This window comes from Sturnus vulgaris, chromosome 11, assembly GCF_052056855.1.
Source record: "Sturnus vulgaris isolate bStuVul1 chromosome 11, bStuVul1.hap1, whole genome shotgun sequence".
Taxonomy (NCBI): Eukaryota; Metazoa; Chordata; class Aves; order Passeriformes; family Sturnidae; genus Sturnus; species Sturnus vulgaris.
Window position 1 is genome coordinate 10,295,455 of NC_142253.1, and position 19,722 is coordinate 10,315,176.

General features: G+C 40.3%; 1 protein-coding gene across 1 annotated transcript; it reads right to left on the reverse strand.

The window, feature by feature from the left end:
* Positions 1–3,083: 3,083 nt before the first annotated feature.
* TXNRD3 (thioredoxin reductase 3) lies at positions 3,084–19,305 on the reverse strand. The gene is made up of 16 exons (XM_014872020.2): positions 18,881–19,305; positions 13,677–13,737; positions 11,951–12,060; positions 11,657–11,770; positions 10,986–11,058; positions 9,996–10,115; positions 9,447–9,589; positions 7,940–8,055; positions 7,607–7,832; positions 7,288–7,380; positions 6,764–6,840; positions 6,066–6,222; positions 5,758–5,865; positions 4,784–4,879; positions 4,437–4,571; positions 3,084–4,305 (listed from the first exon to the last, which is right to left on the reverse strand). Exons 1-16 carry the CDS (start codon positions 19,160–19,162, stop codon positions 4,237–4,239), a joined length of 1,980 nt encoding a protein of 659 aa, XP_014727506.2. The 5' UTR covers positions 19,163–19,305; the 3' UTR covers positions 3,084–4,236.
* Between the last annotated feature and the right edge of the window lie 417 nt (positions 19,306–19,722).

The following is a 19,722-nucleotide window of genomic DNA, read 5'->3' on the forward strand; positions in this document are numbered from 1 at the left end:
GGGACAGACAAGTAGAGGAACAGAATTAATCAAGCTGAGGGAAGTTCTTACTGCAAAGGAATGGAGCTGTGCATAGTAAAGTCTGTTTCCCAGTCTGCTCACTTTACCTACACCCAGAAAAGATGGAACATGCAGACACATCACCTGGCAACAAACCTGGCTGATACAGTCCCAGCAAAGCATTTTTGCCTCAGGCTGCTATAGCCTCCATCACAATTTTTCATCCTGCTTGAGCGAGGGAGGAAAAGGTGAGTGAAAAATCTCAGGTGAAACCAATCCTTCCCCTTCCACCAATTGTTTCCTCTTCTGCCCAACCTGTGCCAGTGTGGGCCCCGTGCCCTCCCAATGCACAGTTCCAGCCCCATGGCTCACACTCCATCAGAGCTGCCTTAGCCCAGACCCCATCCCTGCCCTGAACTGCCCTCACCCACACACCGTGCAAGCCCCAAGTCAGAGCACGTCCAAGGCAAGGTTACATAAGGGAGTCAGTGCCAGCTTTCCAAGTCACATTTTTACAAGACAAAGCACTGATGAACCTTGCCAGCATCTACCCACAGCCATCAGCTCCTGTGAAAAGCAAACAGCTGTGCAGGTACTGCTTAAAGGGAGTTTCTTGTGCATCTCTCAGGTTCTCTGCATCCTCAGCCCATGCAGTCACAGCTCAGGTGCACCTGCAGTGGCAGACACAGGGCAGCAGCACAAATCCATCTCAGCAGGGTATAATGGGAAAGGGAGACAAACCAAATTCCTTACACACACAACCCTCCAACTCTTATATTTCAGAAGAGAAAAGGGCAATAGTAATTTTGAATTAAGTTAACTAAAGAAATAACATTTCTGTCCTCTCAGCTGTCAAAACCACAAAGCTGCTAAGTGGTTGCATATCCTGGAAATAAACCCTCCAAACCATCTTTTTTATAAGACAACTTTTTCTATGTATAAACTAGAAGTCTTCAGATTCTGACCATCAAATATTTGAACTTTGCATATTGTAAGAATGGCAAAGTATTTCAAGAAAACCTAGTAAAAAATACTGCAAGTCAAAAAATCTCCAAACTCGGCTGTTTCTACTTGAACCTCTAGATAAAAGTCACTTTTTTCTTTTCTATTCATATCCATCTGCTGCAGACAATTTTACAGCTGATTTTGGTAATTTGAACACTTCTCCCCTTGCAGAGCAAGAACTACAAAGCACGTGACATTCAACAGATCCACTACTATTTTTAGTTAAAATGCTTGATCCTTCCTTCCTCTGTTGTTCCCAATTCTAAGGCACATCCAGGAATTTTTCCCTTGCCAATATTCAGGGAAGGCTTGACAAGCACAGGATTTAAACATGTACTTTTAACTTCAGTTTAGAGCTAAGGAAAAAAAACAACCCTATTTTTCAATTTTTTGCCAGTATGAGATGTGCTGGAAAAGGGTAAACACTTCAAGTCTTTGTCAAAAGCAGCTCCAAGGGGAATTGTGAGAATCAGAAGCGTTAAAGAGTTCAGTTACCCAGGAAAAGGCTTTTGTGTCTAACTTTGGCATTTCATGGCTTATTACAGAATATTCAGCTCCCCCTTTTGTCTCTTACTTGCCCCCACAGTTCTTGCACAGGCCAACTTTAGCTGCTTGTGTTACTCAAGACAAATTACAGTGCTCAAGATATAATTAAAACTTATGCTATGTGGAAAGCTATTCGTAATTTGATGATTGTCTTCCATGTTTACAATAACTATAATCATAACCACTTCTGGACCTGAAATGGATAAAATTCACCAATAAGTTACAAAAATCACACAGCTTTGCTGTTATCCATTGTTTCAAGAGCTCCAGTCGAGAACAGAGTGCCATAATTATCAGAGATCTAGACAAGCAGCTAAGCACAGATTCAGTCACAACTGAGCATTTTCAACTACAGCTTATAAAAGGTTCATGGTATTAGAGCATAATAAATACCAGTGTTTTAAGAACACAGAACAGCTCTTCAGAATCTGCTGAACAACATTTATGACAAGAGAAATGTAAGCACCAATTTGCCATTAATGCCATTGTTGGAGTGTTCTTTACTACCCAAATTCAGGATATTTACTCTGTTGTTACAGGTTCCACCTCTCAGATCTTACCTTCTTCTCTAACACCTACTGTCCAGCTTAAAATTTTGGCTTTGATCTATGTCTTCTTGTCACAGCACTTTATGCTACATGTGAGTCTACTGAAACATAAGTGATATATTCACTTCCTCCAGCTATAAGCTGTAAATTACTGTGTATTTTAACTGGAGGCTTAAAAGAAAAACTGTAAAAAAGTTCTTGGTGACACCAGCTCTTTGTATCACCTAGAGCTGGCAGCCAGGGCAAGCATGACATAAGGAACATCTGCAATTAGGACACGTACAGATATGCAACTGGTAATTATCGATCAATTAACATGAACCTGCAAATCAAATCTCCATTTAAAATAAAACTCAATTAGTGCTTACTAATAGCAAATTCAGGAATTAGCACTCATTGACTTAGCTTCCTCCCTTCCTCTCCAACAGGGCTACACCAGGTAAACTATTCCCATTCAGTTCGTCATCATTTCTGTGGGACCAGAAGCAGTAACTCCCCAGAGCTCTGCAGCAAAGCAGCACCTGCAGCTCAGCAAGCATCTCCCCTGTCAAGTGAAGATATTCTGCAGTGCTACTGAGCAAAACCCCAAAGCCTCCAAGAGTTACTAAACTTGAACACCAGCAAGACTAGCTGCTAACACTTTAACTAGATTCTACTGAGCATCTCTGAGATGTGTTGCAGTTAAAAAATACAACTTTAAGGTATTCAGAATTTTCTGGAATATACAGAACTGGTATAAAACTGTTCTTTCAAGTTTGAACTCACCTAAGTTCAGTTCTGTATACCCACAGAAGCACATTTGATATCTTGAGCAAGCCCCCAGGGGTTACACAACAACTTGTTTCTCCATTTAATAGATTACAATATGCACAAATCCATAGAGGTTTTAGTACTGTATATTTAGTACTGTATGGGATACACAACATCATTGAAGCCAACTAAAATCTCAGGCAGCATAAAACCACGAGGTCAGACACCACAGAGTGTTGTATGCATTGTTTATTGGACTTCAAATTCCACAGTAGGTCACAGATTAAATAGTTAAAAACTGGTTACTATCATACAATGTTCAGAACAGTCTTGCAAAACACCTCTTTGGACAAAACTAAGAGTCAGATTCAAGCACAATTCCCCCAGGACAGAATATTAGGGGTGGAAGAGAGCTTCAAAATACTGACAGTACACAACACGACACAAACACAGCAGGCCATTGCCCTGGGCTGCCACATGATTCAGAGCAGCTCTGTACAACACCTGCTTCCACGGGCAGACACCTACTGTGTTAGTGGGACAAAGTCTGCTTCTCCAGGACTTCAGCATTCTACATAACAGCACAGACAATTCTGGGCTCTGTGAGGTTTTAAATTACAGAGATGAAACCAGATTGAAGCACACTGACATGGTCTTGCACTTACGCTCTTTAGCCTTGACACACAAGAACGCCTACAATTCCAATTTTTATTTTAAAGACATGATGTCACCTGAGGTCAAAAAATCTGTGAATGTGAACTACAGTGGTGTCTTAGCTTACTTACTTTGAAGTTTTAGACTGGTTGGGATGGGAGACTAGTGCTTGAACTGCATTGCTCAACACTGCATCCTATTTATGCCATCTTGCCTCAACTGAACATATAATTAAGTATAACAAAATGCATCCAAAAGATAAATCAGTCAACTGTAAACTGTTGTCAAGAATCACTCAATTATATATTTGTCTTCTATTTCAAGCATTTGTACAAGACACTGGAACTAGAAGTATTAGCTTTAATTTGTGCAATGTAAGAATTTCCTTCAGGAGGAGTTCAGTCATCTGGCTAGACAAGAACCTCCCAGCCTTGCCTGGCAGCCATCAGTCATAGCTCATCTTGCAAGAAGATTCCGAGCTACAACGTCAAGAAAGCACCGCAGTGCTAATTCCAAGCAAAGTCAGGATTTACAGTCCGAGATTTCCCTGCTGCATTACTGTTCCCATGTGCAACACAACTCCTGTTGAGGAAGCCTCTGGAAGGCACCACTCCCAGCTGCAGCACATACAGTGGTACTGATGCAAACGTTTACTTTGCTGCAAAGCAGTTGATGTATTAGAGCTTCCACAGGACCGAGAGTGCACAACATGGAAACATGTAAAACAGCAGGTTTAACCTCAGCAGCCCTTCTGAGTGATGTCCTGCCCAGAAGATTTGGTAATATCCATCGTAGTGAATACCTGTAAGAGACCAAAAGAACAGTTTATTTACTGTTGCCTGCATCATCATCCACGTGGCTACTGATTTCCTCTTGGTAAAACTGTCTTCAAGGGCAGGTTTTAAATCAGGCTGTGCCTTCCCCCTTTCTTACCTCTGCACAAGTAGGATGGATACCAATCGTTTCATCAAGCAATTCTTTGGTGAGACCACATTTGATTGCAGCAGCAAAACCCTGGGTAACTTCACCAGCATTGGGTCCAAGAACATGCAGTCCTATTACACGATTCTTTACAACAGATGAGAGAAAAACACGGAGTCAGTACCAGGCAAAGTTTGACAAAAGCTTTCGTGTATAACTCCCACTACACTAAAAATGTTATGCAAGCAGGTCAACAGCAGAGTCTTGAAGAAAAAATTAACTACTTTAAATAAAGTAGCTCTGCAGTTTTTTCCATTTCAAGAATACCCTCGGCATATCTATTCCAGCTTGCTACTTACATTGTCCTGTTTATTGCAGATAATCTTTGCATAACAGGTATTGTTATCTCTGCCTGGTACTGTCCATTCAAGTGGCCAGAACAAAGTGTGATAAACCTGGGAGGAAAACCAGAAAATGAGCATTAAAATTTCATTGATTCAGTCAGACACAATTCTACTTTTTAGTATCTTTATAAATAGGTGGTTTGACATTTAACCCACTACATTCTTGTCTATAACAAACTAGATGAGTAATTTTTTTCCACTCAGCCCAGAGTCCATCCTCCAAAAGTCAGCAGAGGAAGACTTGACTCAAACCATGTAGCTCTGATTTAAATGCTTGATAAAAACAGCTAAAATATGTAGAAGCTGCAAATCAAACTTTCAGAAAGAGAAGTACAAAATTATTATCCAGTTACTATAGGTTTAAACCTATTATGCAAATCAGTTAACAGCAGAAGCTCAATAATGTCAAGTGATTTTGAAAGATGCAAGGAATTAAACACAAAGCATGCAAGCAGCTTCAATATAACTCCTCAGAGATGTGCAGAAGCCAGAAATTACCATAAAATTGGGAAGTTATCCCCAATACTCCTATAGACATATGTTAAGGTCAGCAAAAAAAATAAATTCACACTTCAAGTACAGTGAACCAGCAGAAAATAGTTCATCCCAGGAATCTGGTAAGCTTCAACAATAAAAGACTTTAATTCATGACAACAAAAAACTCCTACAGCTCTGTAACCCAAGTGTGGCCTCCTGAAGTCAAATGCTTCTCAGCCACCTCCAAATAGTTATGCACAATTCTAATGGCATTAAGTCCAGCCCTGGGTTTCTGTGAGCCCAGATGAAAACTGGACAGATGAAAAGACAGCCACAGCAGTTCTACCTATCTAAACTTCTAATCTTGTTAACACATGCCTTGAGAATAAAGTAGCAAGGCCCAAGAAAAACACCCTCAAGCTACAAGTTATTTGACTCTTGGGTGTTCTTACCTCCAAGTTTTGCTTTCCAAATTCATCTATGGCTCTTTCTTCAGGATACCCACAGCAGCCATACTCTAAAGGGGTAAACACTGTTGTTGGTACATTGATATAGTCACACTAAAAATAAAAATAAAAATCATATTTAGACTATGCAAGTTCTACACAGTACATAACAGAAAATGTTATATAAGAACTTTTCTTCTTTTTTATAAAACACTTGCAGAGCTCACAGACAAGTGGATAAATTAACTCATGTTACTGCAGTTTTGAGGCAAAAAGCAGAGAATTAATTTGAAGTTGTATGTTTATAGCTTTACCTTTCTGGAACTGCCCCCATACAGCCTTTGGGCCAGCAGCCTCCCTGCCTGAATGGCAACTGGAGTAAGTTCAAGCTTTCCATCCAAGATATCCCCAATTGCATAAACATAAGGCACATTGGTTTGTTCTTCATCATTTACAGGGACTTTCCCATTCCTTTAAAACAGAAGACCACAGAATTCAGCATCACAACTTTCCTTAGAACTCTGTAAAAAACCAGAGAAACTCTATTCTAACTGCTGAGCTCATTGCATTAAATATACTTTTTTACTTCAACTGCAAACTTCAGAGCATCAATCACCTTGAACTCTGACACACAGCTGAAGTCTGTATTCAGTGGGCCAGTTCTGACATGAACAACAGTGCCTGGCTGATGACAATCAAGCTGTTCAGACATCTTTGGACTCACAGTCTTTCACCTGATTATTATACAGCTCTATGCTTTCAGCACAATGGCCAACTAGTACATATTCACTCAGAATAGTTGTTTTACGAAGTACATACTATAGAAAATAAGTTAATGGACAACGGTACTCAAGTCCAGAACAAAAAAGGTTTCCAAGGTTCACAAAATTGCCATATAGAAGAGTGGGAATTAAAAAAATATCATGTATTATGAGGTATTTTTACAGAGGTAAAAAAAAAAATAAAAAAAATCCTTGCATTCAGTGGTTTCAGGCAGTTTAGCAATACTCACTTCTCATTGATTTTGACACCGATTGTCTGTAAACCAATATTCCTGGTACATGCATCACGACCAATGGCTATCAAAACCTAAAAAAACCCCAAAATTAAATGCAATAATTTTATGCAAGAGAAGTATAACACAAGATTTCCCTCTGTATTTTACTAAAAAAGCTGAAGCATATGAATAAAATTACTTCCAATTTGCTTCTTCCAAAATTTGAAAGAGCCACCAACAACTCCCTTCCATGCACAACTTGTTTTAGAGATGCAACAAACAGAAAAGCCAAAACAAATACAGAAGCAACAACACTGTTTATATGAACTAAACTCCAGCCACATAAAATTTCACTCGTTTTGCTGACAGGGCTCAACTAAACACAAATACTGATTTTTCACTTTTTTTTTCTTTTTCTGCCAGTAATTTACATGAACAACTATTTAAGGAGGAGTTCCCTTCAAGTTGTTCAAGAAAAAGTATTTCAATACTTTTCATGTGCATCTATAGCCATTTATTTCAAATCTAGAAATGCTTACAGTGTTATATTCTTCTTCAAGGATTTCTGGTCCCTCAGTAGACTTTGCTGTCACTTTCAGTCTTCCTGGCATTCCTTGCTCCAGCTGCTCAACCTGTGCAAATTATTGTAAACTTAGAATGACCTGAAGCAGCAGAGCTCACTTCCATTGTCACTCAAGCATTGACCTACTAATCTATCATTAGGCAGTAAAAAAGCTCAGTCCCATTAAACATTTATTTCTGCACAGAGCCAAAGCCTTCCCAGACAACACCTGCATTTTACACGTGCTGTTTAAAGTAATGAAGTGTTTAGAGAAGAAAGCTGAAGGAAGCACTTGCCTGAACAGGTACAAACTTCCTGATGAACTTCACGCCGTGTGTTTCCATGTAGGCACCGACTTTTTCTGCCATTTCTTGGTCAAAACCCCGCAGAAGAATGGAACGCACCATCACGGTGACATCCAGACCCAGGCCAGCCAGAAACCCTGCACACTCCAGAGCCACATAGGAAGCACCCACAACCAGAGTCTTGCCAGGGCAGTAAGGCAGGGAGAAGAGATCATCACTAAAAGAGAACAAGTCTATGTTACAATGTTCTTCCAACACAAGCTTGTTTGTCTTGGCAAAGACTAAAGCAGACAAGTTCAGTCTTTTTGTGCCTTTTCATCTCACCTTGTAATGCAGAATTCTTTATCTCCAGGGATACCCAGGTATCTTGGCCTTTCTCCTGTTGCCAAGACAAAAGTCTCTGCTGTGTGATAGGTTACTTGTCCTTTTCTGTTAGTTGCCTGTTGATGAAGACACAGTTAAGACAGACATTTTCATATGCTTTAAGATAAAAATTATGCAATCCTCACTTGAATTATTGTAGGTATGTTTAAAAATCAAGAATAAGCAGTTTGAAACAAGAACTAATGCATTTAGAGATGCCATGCAAGTCACTGAACACCAGCAGGTTTAAACAACACACTATCAGGCTTTTCTTCCATGAGATCACTTAAAATCCTTTACTCGTTGAATCCTGACTATTTTAACTACTAATTTAGATTGGATTATTCATAACAATTTGACTTCCAAGTTATAAAAAACCACAACAAAATAAGACATGCCCTCAATAAAAGGCCAACACAATGTGAGGGACAGCATAACGAATTAGTTCTTAGGCTAATGAAAAATTAAAAACAAATTTTAAAAAGGTAACTAGTTAAATGATTTCAGTTCAGAGGGCCTAAGACCCAACCTTGTGTGACTTCTAACTAATTTGACCTCTAGAAACTCTTGGTTTTTGGAAATTTCATCTTGCCAATGCATCTCTCCCAAAATCTGACCTTCATTCTTGTTCTGTTAGTTTTCCATTACAGATGAAGGAAAACTTTCTCCCCATAGAGTCAACAGGCAATTCAGGTTGGAAGGGATCTCAGGAGGTCATCTAGTCCAGCCTTCCACTGGGAAGACTCTCTGTTCTACTGCATTTATTGATTAGGCACACTCAAGTGGCCTGGACACTTGAACAGGTGGTACATTAGGTAAATTGAATTTACTATTATCTTTCAGTGCCAGGCTCTTGGTTTAAAACACAAGTAGTTCAGCCTTAATACTGAACACAGGCAATTACACTCACTGAGTGCAACAGTTGCCTTCAATACGCACTTCTAGGTTAACCTTGCTTCAGTATGATCACTTACAGCAACATTGCCAGAACAAGCTTTGTCTTGCAAAACTGACACTTTAATTTGTATGCTGATACAGCACGAGGTTCTAGCAGAGCTCTTATGCAAGCGCTTAATCTAAATTTCATTTCAATAGTTTTTATGCTATAGTATGAGGATTGTCCACATTGCAAAATCATACAGCTAAAGTTTCCTTTCCTTCCCCTCCTTCTCACTCAGGCTGCTGAAATCAGTCATGAAGGTAGAAACTGAGACCACCTTCCTCTATTCTTACAAGACACAGGTTTACACATATCCACATCATTGTTACATAACTAGGTTTGCAAACACTGTGGCAGGTACTAAAGTACAATAATTATTTTAATCAGTAACTTCACAAATGAGTTATTAACTTCAGTTGACCTAACTTGGCAATGTTAAGATAAAGCCTTTCTGGTGTTGAATTTTATAAGGCAGTTCTAGAACACGAGTTTTCCCCTCCAGCTAAGTATTTTAAATGCAGAGTATACCTTAATTTTGTGTGGTTCCACGAATTCTCCATAGGAATTGAGGTATGTCACAGACTTCTCTCTCAAGGACACTCGATAGCCCCAGTTTAAAGAACCAATGTAGTTCTGAATTGCTTCTACCATGACCTCCCAGTTGTGTTTAACTGAAACCAAGACACAAATTTCATATTTAAAAAAATAAAAGTGCAATGTGCCCCTTAAGAAAAACTTAACTTAGTCATTGTACATCATGCTAAGAAAACATCATTATAAATAATGAGGATACATGTTAAGGTCTTGTTCTACTATGTTAATATTTATGTGACTTGTTACTATCTGAACTAAGCCCATTCTAGAAGCTCTCATTTATTTTGGTTAATACAGGGAACAAAACACAATTAACTTTCAACCCCAAAGGCTTCTATGACTCAAGAAGGAGGACACCTTCTGATTCACCTAAGAAAAGTATTGAACTCTGCCACTAATTCATTAAGTCCAAAGTACAAGAACAGTCTTGAGTTCAGCATCTCATCTGTACAGTCTTGGTCTGCCCTCTGTGTTCTCACCAACCTTGTTCTTCATACTGCCACCCATATTTCCTTGAATCTTGGAGTGCCTGACCCAGAAGTGCTGCTTGATGCATCAGCTTCTTAGGAATGCAGCCTACATTTACACACGTGCCACCAAGTCCTAAGATGGAAAGAACCACATTATTGCTTCCATGAACAGGATTTATGATTTTCCTATCATGTACTTTGTATAATCACTCATACCACTCAGGGAGCTTTGCTGCAGTCACACCAGTAACATGAAATTTCTGTTGCAAGGGACATTTTAAAATACAATGAACACACTAAGCTTGTATTTGGTTTAAGACATTATTAGAGTCACTGACCCAAGACAGGTACAGCATGTCAAACACACACCCTGGTTACTTACTCCACAAGGCTTCAGATTTTAGTCAGGTTGTCAAGTAAGCAAGGCAAAAAGCCCAGAGTTCCTACAATTTAATATCATCTATTATGGGGAATTTGAAATATGCCTGTGCTTGAAATAGTGTCTACAAGAGCACATTCATTCCTTGACTCCATAGAAGTTTCACTGAAGTTCCTCACTCATTCTCAGAGCCAGTATCATTAATGAGGTCAGTCAGCAGCTGTCCTTAATTAGGGAAAGGTGAAACATACATAGCCATGGAGTCACTGTTCTAAAGGGAGCCTATCAATTGTCTACAAAATAGAACTGGATGAACTAAAAGGCAAAATATCCCCACAAACATTAGAATGTGAATATGCAGGCACACGCTACCCAGACATGGTTTGAAAGTGATCAAAGCTTGAAAAAACTTTTGACAAAGAGCAATTAGCAATGCCCAAAACAGTAATAATCCTCTAGAAAAGCAGCCGGCATGCCAGGAAAATAACTATTGTTATCTGTGTACCAGAATTAAAGGAACTCAGCCTCAATTCCTAAGAGCTCAAATCCATAATATGTAACATACATCTCAGTATTTATCACTGATACCCAAACATCATCAAATACAAGATAAAAAAACCTTACCCCATGAGGTTCCAAGAGGTGTTGGAACAACATAATCTAATACCATTACTTTCTTTCCCAAGGCAGCAGCTTCCTACAAAAGATGGAGAACACCAGTCAGCATTACTGAACCAAACAAGCCTCCCCACATGGTCATGATAGCATTAATAGAAGCCTTCTTTGCTACCTTCACTAGTTAGTCATTATCATATATATGGCTCTTCTATCTCCTTCCCTAGACAAAAATTGAAATCCCTCAAGAACTGACTTTTTTCCAAACTTTGAATGGCTCCTTGCATGTTCAATGCTGCATCCAGATCCTTCTATGCTGTCAAAAGGCATGATTTGAAAAAGGTATGAGATGGGCTCAGCAGCCTATGATTCTCTTCTATCTCACCTAAAGAAATATTTATGCTGTTAGCTCTCCTTTTCTTTCAGAAGGACAGAACTGACTTGGTATGCTCATGGATGGCAAAGACAGTGACAAACTGGAGACATTTCAATGGAGCACTACCATGATATTCAGGGGGCTGGAGCACATTCCATATGAGAAAGCATAGTTAACATCAATTAAAAAGTTGAACATTAATACTCATCAAAATAAAGACTGTTTTATACCAACATAATTAGAGATTAACTCTTGAAGCAGTTTTACATACCACCTGATTTTTAATGCCATTTTCACATCATACCTTAGAACATGCAAGTCCACCCGAGCCACCACCAATAATAATGAGATCATATTCATAGGGTTCTGCAATTTGGTTCTCCCCAAGGAGTTTCTGCAGTGATCCATCCTGATAAGCCTGAAAGAAAAAGAAAAAAAAATAATCAAATTAGCACACATTTCTGAGCAAACAACTGATAACGTTGTCTCTTCTGACCTACGTCACCCAGTCTACTGCATCACACAAAATTTAACTACAATCAAACAGCAAATTCACTCAGTCTTGTCCACTTCCAGCTGATTTTTAAAGCCAAGTCACCTGATACGTTGCATCACAGCCACCAATATGAGTTCCATTCACAAATACATTAGGCACTGTCCTCTGGTTGGTCAACTCTGCCAATACTTGCTGAATACTGGCTCCATCATCTAAGAATAAAAGAAATGTGTACATTATAAACAGATTTCAGGAAGAGAGCTTTTAGAAAAACCTGAAGTACTAAAGCTTTGGGCTGTGATACATTGTAGGTCTGCCAGGACAACAATTTTATTATAAACATACCATTTGCAGGATTCCTGGACATAAGCAAGGCTTCAAAAACTACTTCTCAAAGAAGCAGGCTTAAATACAGAAATTACATTGGTATTTCAAGCCACAATTGTACAGAATGGAGTAACGGTGAAGTAGTAACAGTTTAGCTCTTGTATTTCAAGGATTTTAATCTGTCTCTGACAATGTCACATTTGATACAGAAAAATTCTTTACCAGCTACCACAGAAGATCACAGACACCTTTTCTTTCATGAAAACTGTCTTATTTTGGAGTATGTTCTGTGCACAGGCACATAATTTTGCCCAGCAGTTTTGTATTATAAGACAATGGGTAAGGAAAGTATGAACATGCTTTTCTACTTACCCTAAAGCTACCTTCCTACTTTTCCTACCCACCACACTGTCAGAAACTTTCTAGTTTTAAAATTATCATTGCTTGACCTGACCTGTCATCTGAATCATCAGCACCTACACACAGGCTCAATTTGGATCTCTCAACAGTAAATGTGGGACTGTGACTTTACAGTAATCACTTTGACTAAAATCTTTTTATTCCAAGATTGTATCTAAATGCGTCAGTAAATCGGAGCAACTGCAAGGGAAATATATTATTAATTAGAAGTAATTCCAGGAAAAAAAAAGGCTGTGCATTGTACTTTACATATCTTGGGCTATAATTAATTCACAGTATGACAACTTGAACAAGAAGTAACTAAGGAGAGATGAATAAATAGCTTCATTTCTCCCAAACATTGCTTAAGTAAAAAACCCAAAAAACCAAAAAACCCACCAACTTCAAAAAGGCACTAGAACTTTAAAAAAGCAATGAAAACTTAAGTTCTGTATTGAAAAAAACTAATAATAGACACTCAACAGCTTATCAAAAGCACATTTAAGAGCTTAGTAAGAACCATATAAGAAACTATTTGTTCCTAAAACTACATTAAAAGCTACATGCATTATGTCCATATACACATAAGGTACTGCACATGTCCTAAAACTAAAGCAGCTGGGACTTTAAGAAAAAAAACAACCAACAACTTGAAATTAGAAGCAGCCAAGTTACTGGAATTTATCCTTCCTTCCAATGACTCAGCACCTTTCCTTTAGAAGGTCACCCATATACCAAGTCAAACATTAACAATTCATCTGAAGCCATAAGAGAACCAGGAGTAGGAAAAAAAATCCCAGTCTAAAAAAAATCCCAGTCTTTTCCCCCAGAAGTCATAGCTCCTTGGAGAGTAATCAGGTCTCACATTCTCTATCACCTCATGATTTTTACAGAGTCAAAGCCTTCAGTTTTATTAAAAACACATCCTGTATAAAATCCACATTGAAGCCTAATTGCCTTTATCACTGCATATATTAAAATGTATTTTACTTGCTTCGCATGTCCTCCAATTAGTTCAAAACAGCTTAAGGAATCATGCAGAGTCACTCATTTTTAGTTACATAAGGCAGCAGCATGTGATACATTTTTTTCTCCTACTCACCAGTGACATCCAGTTCCAGAGCGTAGTACTCCACACGCATGGAGCTGAAGAGTTCCTTCACCTGCAACAGGAACAGACACCATGGCACTGCAAGGGCTCCTCAGCTCAGGGTAAACTTGGCTGCTGGGCACACACAGGCTTGAAGGCTCAGCCACTGTGCTCTGAGGTACAGGCTCCACACAGCTTTGGTAGTTTGGCACTTCTATGCTTTGTGTGCTCCTCACTTAAAGCCAGAGCATTTAACCTCCCAATACAAATCCCACTACCTTAAGAAAAAGCTTCTAGACACAATTTGCTTAGCTGCTGAATTCTCCAGCACTCAGCAATGTGTTTTTGTAACCTCAGTTCTGGATGGACAAAGTGTACCATTACCTGATTCAAATCAGGCAACCTTACTGTAGAAATCTTTGTTTCTGAAACATTTTTTGTTAAATTTGCATGTGAAAACAACTCTAGCAAGAATCACTGAATGTCTGTGGGATGGACCCACTTACCAGCATGAAGTCTGAACATTTTTCAAACAGCTTTCTGACAATTAGAAGAATTTATTGACAGAGCTTCACTTATGTATGTTGACTCACATCTAGTAAGTTTAAAGATGTCTAACACCTGAGGAATAAAATGTTCTTAGTATTGCTGTGATTCACATTTACTATGCTGAATATTGAGTATTCCAGTGTTTTCTGATAAAGTTTCAGCTTTATGCAGACAAACGAGAAGATGTTGTATTCTGTACAAACTACAAATTAAGTTTCTTACCGCATCATATATAAACTGTAACATTAAAAGTTTTGCCTCTGTAATTGATTGCATTGGTGTTATAGTTTTAGAACAGTGGAAGTTTAAGAGACCTTTTCAGGCCATCTGCATGAACGCTCTGCTCAAAGCAGAGCCAAATGTGAAGGCTGATGACATTGCTCAAGCACTGTCCTCTCATTTGGAACAGAGACACCTGGGCTGGCTCAAAGTTTGACCATCCTCACAGTAAAGAGCTTCCATTTTATCCCACTGGAGTGTCTGTCATTGCAACTTATGTCTGTTGGCTCTTCTCCTTTCACTCTGCAACTCGAGTAACAGTCTGGTTGTCTTCCCACATGTCAGCTGAAGGCAGCAAGTAAAACCTTGAACTTACCAAGGTTCAACTAACTGAGCTCCTCCTTCACACATTCAGTGTGTGTGATACTCCATTCCTCTAACCATCTAGATGATCCTTCAATTTTTTTGTCCCAAGCTCACCATTATACCTTCAGGCTTGTTTCCTGGAATGATTATGGCTACAGGCAGAATCAAAGGGAAACAGCAGTGGAACCACTCCAGAGCTCCTGCTCTGCATCTGCTGTTACAAGTCCCAAGCTAAATGCCATGCAAGAAAGCAAAGCTTAAAGCGATTGCTACTAGGAAGTATTAAGAATAAGAAAAATAGCTGCTTGACTGCTGGTTTAGTTTGCAGCAAAGCAGCAGAGTAACAGGCAAGTGTTCATCAGTTTTTGTTTTCTTTTTTAAAAAACTCTGCCAAAACATTGCAACAGCAGTTGGCAGGAGGAAGGACGGGACAGAACATTACTAAACCAAGAAAGATTATACTCAAGAAAGAACAGATTTAAGGCATTTAGATCACCTTTATTCTTTAGTGAAGATATTCAGTAGAGAGAAAAAAATATCAGACAAATGCCAGCATCCTAATTAGAGGTAACTATTGCACTTTACACTTATGAACAAATCACACTTGTGTTGTGCTAATGAAACTGAAAGAAGAATCATAGCAAGCACATGAGCAGTTGCAAAATCTTCAATGCAGGCAAGAGATAATAGATTACTTTGCTTTGGAGAAGGAAATGATTAGGAGGAGTAGAAAGATAACACGCTAATCATGAGTAATATCTAGGTAAGTTGAACAGGAAATGATTTCTCAGAAATACTCACTGGAGCACTCAGCAATAACTGCATTTACCAGAAACCAATTTTGAAATGAAAAGGAAGTAAACCTCCCTAGGGAACACAACCAGAAAGCTTACTTCTATCTGGCATTGTAAAAGCCAAAATTAAAATGAGACCAAAAGAATTATTAGACCAACTAACGAAAAAGAAAATCCACCAAAAACTTTGAACTCAGTAAAACTAATACAGACTCAGGTCAAGAAATTTCAGTGTCACACACACACACACCACTGGAAACTCCAGAAGTGCACTGGGAGATTTTCCTCCTTATAGCTCAAAGCCAAAACTATAATTTCTCTGAACGTCTGGGATGGGACACAAGGGATGCAAGGCTATCATTTACTTCCCTTTTCACCAATGCAATGGCCTCAGTTACCTAATAAACCCCTTCAGTTTTCACAAAAAGTGATGGACTAGAAAAATATTTCAAAAAACTTTCAAATATTATTAATAGATAATTCCTCTAAAACCAAGAAATTGGTCTAACTTTAGGAAATTCTTCCCAGAGATGCTTTCTGTCACTAGGGTAGCTAAGCAGGTTTGAAATAAGCTTCATACCATAAAATAATAATGGTATGTCCTAGATCTGCTTTTTCAAGTATCAGCTAACACCCCATAATAACTACAGCTGAATTGGCCAGAACCCCCTGAGGATAGAGAATGTAATCTGTAATAGCATAAAATATAACTAAAATAACCAGTAACTTCTATGCAATCACAGCTCTTGCTCTTGAAATTTCAACATATCACAGTTCAGCCTTGCCATTTTTTATGCTAAAATACTGTGTTTTCTTTATGCATTTTTATCTTAGTTATTATCTTTTTTGGATGCTAAGAAATTGAAGAAACAGCCAAGTTAAGTTATGACAAGGAAGTAACTCTACCACCACCCCCTCGCCACCACTGCCCTGTTAAAGCAGTTGAACAACAAATGGCATTTGAGGAAGAACAAGAGCACAATTGCCAAGTCATGCTATTAGCTGACCTGAATACAATCACCTACTTAATTCACTTAGGGAATTTATTTGCAGTTCTGTTTCTGAAGAAAAGTGCAATTTCAATTTTCTTCTAGCATGGCTATCTCCACTTGAAACAGTGAATTCTTTCCACCCCCAAATTAGGTTCTTTCAGAGCATGAGCACTAAATATCTTTAGTTTTTCAATTAATCCTACTAAAAGCACATTGCTAACAACCATCCACAGTAAAAGACAATACAATGCACACTGTTCATATCTGTCTAAGAACTCAGAACTATGTGATTACAGTCTAAGTACCCAAGCTGTAACTACACTTTCAAATTATATCCACTTCATTAATTCTATAGACTTGATCAGCTAACAAGAATCCTGTGTTACCCATTGTTTTCCCATTCCTTTCACTAATTTCTAAGTCTTTGGTAGGAGGGATTGTTAATATCCTTAGTGTTAGAGATATTCCTCTGTTTTATCACTTGATATCTCATGTGAGGCTTCCTTCTTCCATAAACTTTCTTCTTCTAATTCTCTGTCTGCAATCTATACCCCTTCTCCACATTTTCTTTGTTGTATTACCTTTCTATTCTGTTCCAGGCAGGAAAATAAGCCAAGGAAATCTGCGTACAGTCAGTCAGCTCTTCTTCCCCCAGCCCTATTTATGACCTGTTTCTTCACAAAAATTCATGCAATGTTTTTCAACTCACCCTCCTAGAAAGGGCCATGACAGAGGGCTCTCCTATTCCCTGTAATCATTCTTCCCCTTTCTGACTGTTTCCCTGAAGTAAACAACCTGCCTAATGAAGAAGCTATGAAGAAATGCAGGAAAGAACAATCTGGAATTTAATTACTAGACTACAATCAAGTCTTTTCTCCCCTTCTTGTCTTAGTCTAGAGCCTCTGCAACACCACGAAGAGATGAGGGAAAAAAGGCACACGGTTTAAAAAGTTTCTGTGCCATCATGTGATCTCAAACCCACTGAACTGAGTGCCATGAGCATCAGCATTTACAATCACAAGCACTAAAAGCACACAGGGCAATACTGACAGGCATGACTAAGTATTTCTCAGTGGGCAACTCTGAAGTCCTCAAGAAATCATTTCTCCTCGGCAGAAGATAACACTTTGGTCACCTGGACTAGACTGGAACAAGACTCCAACTCTTCATTTACTGAAACTTCGAGTAAGTTGTTAAGAAGGATTTGAGCTACGTACTATGCTCTACTATGTGCCAAAAGGTTCTTAGAAGGCATTGATTTGGTTGATCCTCCCAAACACAGAAGCTTCATTTCTCAAAACCTCAATTATGTTGCAACTGAGATAAGACATATTCAGTTAAGTTTTCTGCAAGAGGGTCACTGTATCTCTTCCCCGAGTTTCCAGAACTAAAGCTAACCTAGAAGTGGGAGTTATGCTTCTGAGTATTTTCCCGGTTACCAGTTCTATTGAGGAACACCAAGACTTGATTCTAAGTTCTCGTTATGTTCTTCCTACCATGGTCATATCAAATATGGTCATATGAGGTTTAAATAAAATTTCATATCATACTTGTTGTAATTACCTAAGAAACCTAAGGCCTACAAATGCTCAGATCCTGTGTGGACTATGACCAATGTGTTGGTATCATAAAATTCTAATGAAGGCCCTGAGATTTTAAGGAGTTTGGCTTACTAGTTATAGCCAACCTGCGACACTGATGCACAGCTAGGGCTAAAAAGACATTTTTCTCTAAACATCCCATTAAACAAGAGTGCTTTTCTCTTCTTTTAAACACACACTGTGACCAGGATTTAGAACTTACATACTCGCTATAGAGTCAACCTTCGTCAAATTTAGAAAGGGCAGAAAACTTAACTCATCCCTGTCGTGGAGAGCAGCTTTGTCCAAGCTGAACAGCAACGCGATACCGAAATTTCCAGCGAGAAAGGAGCACAGCCAGCACCCTGAGCTTCGAGCAGCTATAGAGCTGAGGAGCAAGCACGCTGTGCGGAACTCGCCACACATCCATCTCCCAGCGTGGCAAAGAGAAAGAACTACCACGAACGCCAGGGATCCTCGCCTGGTTTCAAGCCTGGTTTTCCAGGGCTGGCACGTGGTGCTGGAGCGGGATGGACACAGCGTCACTTCTGCACGCTCCAAGCCCCGCAGGTGCCGCCGCCGCTTCCCCACACCGCCCTCCCTCGGCGCCGCTCCCGGGCCGAGCGGGGCCCTCGGGCACAGCTCTGCCCATGTATCCCCCGAGGGGAGGCCCCGAGGGGACCGCGCCGAGCGGGATCTCGCCGCCGCCAACCCACCTTGTTGCAGTAGGGGCAGTAGCTCTTGCTGAAGATCATGACGCGGTGGGAGGTGATGAGGGTCCGCACTCGGAGCTTCAGCCCGTCCCAGTCTGGGAGCCGGGTCTGTCCCGGCGGCGGCGGCGCCATGGCTGCACCGGTGCCTTCCCCGTGGCGGCCGCGCTGACCCTCAGCCTCGGCCGCGCCCGCCCCTTCCGCAGCGGGCAGCGCGACGGGCCGGGCCGGCCTACTCGGAGAGAGCAGGGGGGGAATACTTCCCAAGGAGAGCTCTTCGCCCTGCATTTCAGCTACAAGCACTATGAATCGTTGTAAAACAGTAAAAAATGTTTTATACCATAGGAGAAAGTGTCTCTATTTGCCTAAAGGCTATGTGGAGAAGGATAACTTTGCGTTGTTGAAACCTGTCTCCCCTGTGCGAGGGGGCGCGTAGTGAGCCAACTGAAGGCCGGCGCGAGCGCGCATGGGCGCTGGGAGGGCGGTGCCGGGCGGGGCGCGGGGCGGTGCCGGGCGGTGCCGCCTCAGAGCCCGCCCGGCCGGGGCTGGGAGGGCGGATTGTTCTGGGAAGGGCGGCCAGAGTGCGGGGTGGCCTGCGGGTTGTTCTTTGTCCCCTCACCGAGCTGGCAGCGATTGCAGCGGCCTGAAGCGACAGGCCCATGTCCCGGGTTTGACCTGCCTCGGTGCCCTCTAAGTTAGGGCGAAGCATGGGGGGAAAGCTGCTTCCCTCGTCTGCCCCTTGTGTCTTCTGCACAGGGAGGAGAACGGGTACAAGTGGAGCGTCTTCTATAATAAAATGGATTATTAGCTAAGAGAGCAGAATAAGTTTTATTTTCTTACGCATTCCG